At 41.2% G+C, this 9812-nt stretch overlaps 1 protein-coding gene across 5 annotated transcripts in view; it reads left to right on the forward strand.

Annotated features, from left to right (window-relative positions):
- ttc28 (tetratricopeptide repeat domain 28) overlaps positions 1 to 8885 on the forward strand; it is a 705429-nt gene extending 696544 nt beyond the window's left edge. For all 5 annotated transcript variants that reach the window (XM_048556329.2, XM_048556332.2, XM_048556331.2 and 2 more), the window contains one exon: positions 740 to 8885. In XM_048556329.2, the coding sequence (XP_048412286.1) occupies positions 740 to 2508 (1769 nt within the window). In that variant the 3' untranslated portion in view covers positions 2509 to 8885. The remainder of the gene's footprint in view (positions 1 to 739) is intronic.
- Positions 8886 to 9812: the final 927 nt, after the last annotated feature.

The raw sequence follows: 9812 nt of genomic DNA on the forward strand, positions 1-9812 counted from the left end.
AACATTTACAATTAAAAACAAAAGCATCACAATATTTTAAACACTATGGAGCACATTATATATAAACAGCATATGCATGTTGGCTTCTGTGGAGATGTATGCAATGATAAAGTGTCGCAATTTATTAGTATGCTCTGGCCAGATCACACTTTGGTTCCAATATCATGCTCCCAAACAATCTGTGCTAGGAAAGGCTGACAGCCAGGAAATAGTTAGTCCACAGCACTGCCATCAATTTACAAAGCATCTGAGAAGCAAGCATAAACTCCCACAACAGCTTCTGGGCCACCTAGCAGTTTGTACAATCATTTTGACCTCGCAAGCTGTTACTACTGGACGATTACACTAGATGAAGTTGTTTGCCTGCCAAATCCACTGTAATTACTAGTTGTGTTTATATGCTGTTATTAAAATTTTTAAAAAAGCCCCAAACCAGAGGTGTAAGGGAGGAAAATATATGGGTGCTGAGCTAAAGAAGGAGATATTTGAAAGGGTAGTCAAAAATCTGGCCCCACAACTATACTTTCAACAGAATCCGAAAGGAGGAGGGAAAGTTGGAAAGGCAGTGAAATCCTGAGATGGGAATTCCGGGTAATGGAGCCAAGGTAATTGAAGGCACGGCTACCATTGTTGGCGCTCTTGAAAGAGGGGTGTTGATGTAGGCACAAAAAGGAAAGGAAGTACGTGCAAATCTGTATTCCCATGAATTTATAATGCGCAATGTTTCACTCTGTTCCAGATTCCACAGAACTGCCTAAACGACTCAGTCTCGACAGCTCCTCATCTCTGGAATCTCTGTCCTCTTCGCAATCAGTTTCCAACCCAACAGGACAGCTAAACCCACCATTTTCTCCCACTTATGGAGATTCCATGGCTTCAGATGCCATTTCTGTCTACAGCCTCAGTTCCATCGCCTCCTCCATGAGCTTTGCTTCAAAGACCGATGTGACTGGTGAGGGAATACTGCAAAAGGGGCGACAGGACTATGAGAGACCCAAGAACACTTACCCACACAAGGCCACCATGCTGCGTAGTAGATCTTCTCCACAGGCAAATAACACAAGCCGAGATGAAGAGGAGTATGATGGATTCTCCATCATTAGCAGTGAGCCTTTAAGTGTCTACACTGACACTGTCAGTGTATCTGCCTCACCAAACAAAGAGAGGACTACAGAGCAGGTAGAACACTGCCATAATTTTGGGGACAGGCACACGTTCAAAGACAGTGCCAGTGCTTCCAATTCTCCCGTTAAAATAACCCTCATTCCTAGTCCAAACTCGCCATTTCAGAAGGTGGAATCCAGAAATAAACTTCCAAGTTCAGATACGGGAGAATCAGATCAGTCCAGCACAGAAACAGATAGCACGGTTAAATCCCAGGAGGATAAAGTGACTAAACTTAATCCTCAGGAGCTGGCACAAAAGATTTTGGAGGAAACTCAAAGCCACTTGCTTGCTGTTGAGAAACTGTATCAAAGTGGTGGATCAGCAAGCAAAACTGATTCGGCTGACGTGGACCATGGCGTAACAGGGCATCACGGTTCTTCAGTTTTTAAATCTTCAGATACAAGTGCATTCAGTAGGCCACAGAATGGTACTGGGCAGAAAAAGCAGTCTTCTCCAATAACTACAAAACCAAAGCCTCCAACTCGGAGCTCATCACTTCAGAAGGTGAACTCAGGAAGCAACACACCTACCAGTGACAGCATTGAAGTAGGTCAGTCAGCGGGAGACTGCTATTCTAAAGGGGGCGAGAGCAGACAAATCACAGCACCTCCTTCACCCATTGGGGATTTGCGCCAGTCCCCTGGCTCTTCGCGCCAGTCCCCTGGCTCTTCGCGCCAGTCCCCTGGCTCTTCGCGCCAGTCCCCTGGCTCTTCGCGCCAGTCCCCTGGCTCTTCGCGCCAGTCCCCTGGTTCTTTGTCTGATCAGTCACCAATCAAGATCAAATATCCCAGCTCCCCTTACAGTGCTCACATCTCCAGGTCTCCAAGCTCAGGCCACCAGTCTCCAGCTGGGAGTAACCCATCTCCTGCCCTTTCATACTCATCGGCAGGCTCAGCGCGCTCGAGCCCAGCTGATATCCCGGATCTGAGCAAATTGAAAATGACTGCCATTGACGAGAAGGTCAAGGCTGTCCACAACCTCAAAACCTTTTGGACTAGTGCAACACAGCCTTCATCCAGACCTGTTCGAGCTGTGCCATCCAACCCTGCTCTTCTAGGTTCCAAAGCTGATGCTCTAAGTTATTTGAATCTTTCACCAGCCAGACGCAGCAAGAAGGAAGGAAAGGAGGATAACCTTGAACTTAAGGAGTTTTCCAAGCTCCCATACACAGACAAGAAAGCCCAGAATGGGCGAGGGGGTTACCAGGAGACCAACAAACCAACAGAAACAATGCAGCCACCAAGTAGCACTCAGAGAGAAGCTCGCCCATTGAGATTCCCATCTGGGAATGGTTATAAATTCCTATCTCCAAGAAAATTCTTTCCCACCTCAAAGTGCTGAAATGACTCCAACCAGACAGAAAAATTTTTTGATTGCCCATTTGACCTTGTGGGACTAGCATGTGTAAGCCAATTGTGTTGGACATGCGCTGTTTGTAAACAGAACCCATGTGTTGCGTGAACAGTACTAAAATTTTTATACTGTTAAAGGAAAAAAAAAGCAAAAAAAAACTACTGTGTAAAAATGTCATATTTTTATTGAATCAAAAAGTGGCATTTTGCCTTGTTTCTTAGTCATTTAATGATTGATAACAATTTATAAATGTCAAAAATCAAACTTGGAATGTCAGTCTGCCGTCAGAAGTATTTGTTGCAAAAAGGAAATAAACTAGGCTTGTCAGTTTTAGGTCACACCCAATTTTTATTGTAAGTGATTTCCAAAAGAAAATAGTGCTGTGTTCAAGAATTTTTTGATGTCCCGTACATTGTAATCTTGCAGCAACAATGGTAAGCAATTTAATTCCTATTCTGATCAGAAAGCCTCCTCTGAAGGCTTCAAAACACAATCACCAAACCCAATGTAGATCAGTGAACCAGAGGCATAGGTGTCTCCTATGACAACAAAAATTGAATTGGTAACATCCAAATAGGAATGTATTGCATCATGCACTCCATATTATCACTTGAGAATTCTTCAAACTTTTGATATAAAAGCGTTTCACCAGCCTTTCCTCCACTCCCACACGTTAACTGTTCCTCAGTAAGTCCATCCAGTGCTGCAGTGTAATGAACAGGCCTTCTTTAATGCACTTCACTGGCACAGGTGAAGGCTTCTACTAAATGTTCCAAGTGAATTTGAGATGTGGCCTGTGGGTGTATGACTGCCAGTTGAGGCTGAGGTTCAATTCTGGATTGTTTATTCGGAGCCCACAATCTTCGAGATGAAAATTCCGATGTAGACCTTTGCTGAAATACGGATGTGGATTGTGGACCATAGTCCATTGCTAAAAGCAGAAACGCACTTTTTTATCTTATGGTGTGATGGCGTTAGTGATCAAGAGCTTCAATCTGTTATTATCAGCAACAAAGCAAATCTCAGAATTACATCTATGGTGCTGTTTCCTCCTTGGACCTACTGCATCCTCTGGTTTGCCACTTGACATAAAATAACAAATTTGCAACTCTAGTTTTGTGATTTCTGGTTGCCTCAATATTTCGTTGCTTGGAGAAATTGCTGTCAGGTTGATGAGAAACTTAGCAAATGGTTATGTTTGTGTGTATTTTCTGTGTGTGTGTAAGATTACATTTATCCATATCAGGAAAGGAAGAAAGGGCAGAGATGCCTAAAACTTTCAAGCCTAAAAATATCAATATGCTTGTTAATGATATTCCTTATGATTTTTAACATAAAATTCAAGAATAAGTGTTATGTAAGTTCCAAAGTAAGCAAGGGAAAGAGTGATGGATGCAGCAACTTTAAAGTTACTGCTCTGCTTACTTCGTATTGTGGCAGCTTCTCATTTCGATGTGTTCTATAATATGGGCAGGGCCTTTTCATCACCTTGTGTACTGTATACGGGGTTGGGGTCCGCATTACAGTATTTTTACCAGCTTGTCCTATCACTCCAGTACCAATCCACTATGACCTGCTGCTTCTCTTGATAATGATCTAATATCAGTGAGATAGGTCACTGTACTTTGTTTCAGTGTCTTGCAAGGTTAATAATTTTTTTTCAATTTTCCTCTCATTTTGATATTTTTCTGTAAGATTTTCTTGAGGGACATGCATTTATACACTATGAAAGGTTTATATGCACAACTTCAAGGAGCACCGAGAGTACCCTTTTGACTGTGAGCTGACTTTGAAACACTATGCCATATCAATTGTTAAAGTGAAAAGTTCCACTGCCACTATGCTGCTTGGCTGTGCCTCAAACTTACTCCTGTCTCCTCCAAGCTTCCATAGTATTTTGAAAATTCTCATCAGCCGCCTGAGCTTTACCTTAAGCAAACTCAAGCTTATTTAAAATTCTGCCATCTGCATCCTCTTCAGTATTAACTCCTAGATCCCAGTCACCTCTCCATCCTGTTATCATGGCACTGCCACCTCCAATTCCAGTCACCTGTTGTTATAGCATGGCTGCCTCCATCCTTGGTGAAAGCGACTGGTTTCTCATTTCCCTGAAATCCCAAATCCTTGTTTACAATTTTTGAATAATGCACGACATCCCCAGCACCCCTCCTCACCCCCACCTCCTGCCCTTGGACACAACACACTGCTCTTCTGAATATGGATGACTTTCCTCGCCTTCATTCTGCTTTACTGTATTTTTCTCTGCCTTTGGAAAATTCCTGAAAATCTACCTCTATGACCATGACTTTGGTTACCTTCTACATCCTGACTCTCAACTCCTTCCTGGTGTCCATTTCTGTCCCTCACTCCTGCCTTTTGTCAAGTGCCTTGATACGTTTCATAACGTTGAAGGTGCTATCTTAGCGTAAATTTCTTTTATTACTTAGATTTTTAAAAAAGAGAATTAGCTATAATGAACAGGATTCCTGATGCTGTTCTAGAAGTGTTTTTATACTATTTTATGATATTGTGTGATGGCATTTTACTGTATAAGCCAGCCAAGATCTTCCTTTCAGTGGTAATGGAAACTATTTTCTTTATATGGGCTTCCATTTTTGCCAATGAAACTACCTCTTCTGGGGATCCGCTTGGTTTACAGGAGACTAGCAGAGGAAGATCATTTGGGCATGACTTTCACAGGACTTGCACTGCACTGAAACAGAATGTAAATGCATCTTTTGTCTTTTCTATTTGAAGTCTATATCCAGCTTGAAAGTATTGTATATACAAACCTACTTACTGTTTTCCCATTTCTTCTGCTCATTCATACCAACACTTGTGTCCATTTCCTAGTTTCGAAATAGTGTGCTTTTTCCAAGCTAATTGAACAGTTACAATACAGTGTGTGGACAGAAAGCTAGTTCTGGACATGATCATAAAAATATTTATTTTCGGGTTTACCATACAGAACAAGAAGGCAAATTAAGCATATTAACATTTCAAAGCAGGCCACTCATCATAAATACGTCATATTGTCAGTTCCAATGCAGATTAACATTTTTGGGTTGGAAGGATAAATGATGGAAATAGCTGAGGTACTGCGCCTTCTGCTGCCATCAGCTGCCCTGAAATTGTTTCTATGTTTGCCCATCGAATATGCGCACTATTAACTTTAATATATGCCAGTTTGGCTCAATGGTAGCCTACTTGCCTTGGCAGTCGAGGGTTATTTGTTCAAGGCATCTCCAAAGCAAAAGCACTGATGTTTGCTCTGATATTTGTTGTACTTCTGGAGACACTACCCAAACTGAGAGGCCTTGGTCAATAGGAAAGCTCTGCAGTTGTTTCAACTCTGAAATGCAAACAAGAAATGCTCACCAGGACTGGCAGCATTTTTGTGGAGAGAAACTGCGTGAGTAGTCAGAATCTCACTGAGGTTTTGGGAAGCCTCGGCTGCCAGTTGAAGAGGTGGTGAGGGATCTGTGCGGCCTAAACCAGGGATGGTGCATGCTGGACCTTCCACTGGAATTAAGACCTAAGGAGGGGGAGCAAAAGTTCCACTTGGCAAAGCCAGCTGGGCAGTTAGAGATCAGCAGCTCTTAAACTCAGCAGCGCCATGGAGGTGGTTGTGGCTGCTGGTGGAAGAGCATGTCAAGCCTCCCTGGATTGCAGGGGACACAGAACAAAGTTGTTCAGTTTCTCTCATTGGGTATTGTGAGGAGAGAGGGATTGTGAGTTGGACACAAGGCTAAGGGGTTGACTATTGGCAGGCACTGCCTACCTATGTTAGTCCCCAAGTCAGGATTAATGAATACCCTTCTTGCCTTCTTATTCATCACCTATGAGAACAAATGTTGCCACCTAGTATTTCAGTTTTATGATCTTTCATCAGTATCTTTGATCTTTAGAATGTATAATATCCTAGACAGATCCTTCTGTGTGTTCTGAGCAACATTTAATCTTCAGCTGCATGTGGGACCTCACGTTGCACAAGTTAGCAGCCTCTTTTACCTTTGCAGCATCAGTGACCTAATGATTAGCCATGTTGGCTGATGCTGCTCCTATCCTTTGTTGTTCCGACTCAAAACTTTTGCTTTTTTGTGTGTTTAAATAAATGAAGAACTATATTTAAACAAAACACTGCATGACTAAGTGTTGTAGTGCAGGCATGCATTGCTTGATGTTAACTCTGTTTTGCCAGCCCTTTCCCTTTCTTGTTTATATTTTCAGGGGCCTTTGATATATGTTCAGTTGAAATGACTTGATCGTGAACATAGTGGCCTTTGTTGTTCTTATTGTATTTTGTTTGTTCCCAAGTAACACTTCTGTGTACATGTCACATTCCAGATTATTGTGGAGAGTCTGGGAATAACAGATCATGTACTTGGATCAATCGATGCAAGAATTGTTACTGTTCTAATTTATGTGTTGAATGCATAACCCAGTTAAATTGTTGGAGCCGAGCATAACAGTCATGTCTGGAAGTATATGTATAAATTGGGTAGCCCAAGCCTGCAACCAGATGCAGAATCCCTCTATTCAGATACTTGGGAACTGTGGTGAAAACCAGAGCCGAATATACTCAGGGAAGTTATCACTGCAGCAAGGTGTACTCTTTCCATGAACCTGTGGAGTCTAGCACTACAGTCAGGTGCGGAGACTATGTACTTTGTCCTGCAGACAAACCTGATGCCTGTGTATTTGGCATTGCAACCCCACCTGAAGTTCCATGTGCTCAGGAAAAATAGCACTCTCACTGGATCAGGACCTTGGAACCCTGACATGGCATTGAAATCATAATGCATGTGTTAAGGTTTGGGCATTTGTATGTCAGATTGGGTGTTATATTGTGATAATATTCTGATAAAAGATGTGGTGTCTTAATCCAAGGTTCCGTTACCTGTTTAATGTGTTCTGCTATGATATTCCCATTCACGTTTTTGTAACGTGATGTAGAGTGGAGAATCTGTATTTTCCGAACCTTGGGTCCTATCAAATGGTTCATGGTGTTCTTTTCTCAGCCTTGTGTGTCCCTATGTAATCCATTCACCAGAGCATTCACCTATTTAAGTCTATTGTATTGATGAACCAATCCTAGATATATTTGGTACCATTTCCATATCTTGTAGCCAGTCTCCGGAAAATAACAGAATATACAAACGTGTACTTTTTTTTGAAACCAACTGGCATTAAATACAAATTTAGGTATATTTTGAGACAAGTTGTGGAAACAACTTTTGTTAAATGGACATCATTTTACATGAATGATAGTTAAGTTAAAGAATTTTGTTAATAGTGAAGTCGTACTCCTAAATATTCTTATAGAATGCAGAGCTAAGATAGCTGTTGGGTGCAACATCTTAGTAAGGAAGAATGGCTTCTATGAATAACAACATGGATTAATGTGGAGGAGGTTAAAGTTGGATCCATCCTGGTGATTGTTCTTTTCCTGTCAATGCTTTTGGTTCTGCTCCAGAATCTCCAGAGGTCAGGTTTTCAAACCTCTGATGGTTACTTTGTTGAAGTGATGATGCCTGATTCAATCTAGCGAGTGATTCCTGCCATGACTTTATTTTGAAAGCAGTTTTTTTTCTCATCTCTGATCAGAAATCATTTCTCTGTTGTAATTCCATGCTTGGATCAGTGATTTTATGACAGTTATGATAATGATTGAAGGCAACATTATTCAGTGCTTCTGTTTTCTTTTATTATCTTTTAAGGAGAGTTGCTGAGTGCAAGTTGTGTAAGGCTATTTCTATGTGATATGAGACACTCCCTCATAGTTAGTCTAAGCTTGCTGTTGCACTTTACAATTGGAGGGAAAGCATCACAATAAATGTTTCTATGGGGTTTATGGATTGAGCCAACAGCTTTGGTTCATTGAGCCCATCGTCCACCTACTCTGCCATCAGAAATCATCTGCAAGTCACTGTGGATGACCAGTGCTCAACAAGGAATGTGGTGTCAGATTCTCCAACATCATCAGGATTGAATAAAATTGCTATTTAAATTTGTGCCTAATAATATTCCTGGAGATTTGACTTTAGACTGATCTCATAAAAATGTTATGGAATTTCAGCAATTAAAGACAAGGTAAATTGCAAAGGTATTCGGCCCTATTCCTGTAGGCTGTTTTTCAAACACACTGATTTTCTAATCAACCTGCTCAAACATCTTATGACTCACCTCCGGATGGGTGGGACTTGAACTGAGACCTTCTGACCCAGAGGCAGTGACTCTACACTGTGCAACAAAACCACAGTAAGACAGAGATAGTAGGAACTGCAGATGCTGGAGAATCTGAGATAACAAGGTGTAGTGCTGGATGAACACAGCAGGCCAAGCAGCATCAGAGGAGCAGGAAAGCTGACATTTCAAACCTAGGAATGTCAGCTTTCCTGCTCTAATGCTGCTTGGCCTACTGTGTTCAACCAGCTCTACACCTTGTTATCACAGTAATACACTGATTTGTCTGTATTACTGTACACTTGCTCTTGTATCAATAAATAGCAATTTAAGACCTGCATTGATACAAAAACGTGACAGAATATTTCTGGATACTCTAAACTGGAGGCCAACTCATTCTGGTTTGAAATTGCACAAATGGCAGTATCCCTCCTATACAGTGAAAAAATGCATTACATTTCAAATTTAACGTAACATTTTACAAAGCGCATGCTTCCACTACTTCATCTGCCCTTGGAACTTAATTTCTCAGGGAGTGGAATGCTGCGTAGAAACATCACAGTGAGCTCCATTTTGACTATATCTTAGTTTGAGTCAGACTGAGGTCAGTCTGTAGTGCAACTCCATTGATTAGTGTCAAATCAGTAACTACAGTATGATTACAGCTTAGCTCCCTGTCTATTCAGATGTAAATTTGATGTGTTTGACAGGATTCAGGAAATTTTGTAAGTATTTGATTTTGGGGAGTATTAGAGGGGGAGGGTGCTGGGCGTTGGTGAACAGAAGAGGAAAATACAATTTTAAGCACTGAGTAATTTGTAAATTAACTTTCTACTAAGAAATGGTGCAGGATGAAATCTACCAAACAAATAGTCCAGTCAGTGGTATTTTGAGGCCTGTTTTTGGCACAATGGTACCAGAAATGTTTAGTGAAGAAATCTTACAAGTGTAGCGCTTGCAATATTAATGACAATAGCAAATTAACAATTAGCAATGAACTCTTTTTCAGTTCCTGATTTTAAAAACCTCAATTTCTTACAGGGAGAATGGGGGTGACTTGACATTCAGTCATATTTCTTCAGTTAGGTGAAAATAAAACCTCATCA

Source organism: Stegostoma tigrinum, chromosome 26 (assembly GCF_030684315.1).
Source record: "Stegostoma tigrinum isolate sSteTig4 chromosome 26, sSteTig4.hap1, whole genome shotgun sequence".
Classification (NCBI taxonomy): domain Eukaryota; kingdom Metazoa; phylum Chordata; class Chondrichthyes; order Orectolobiformes; family Stegostomatidae; genus Stegostoma; species Stegostoma tigrinum.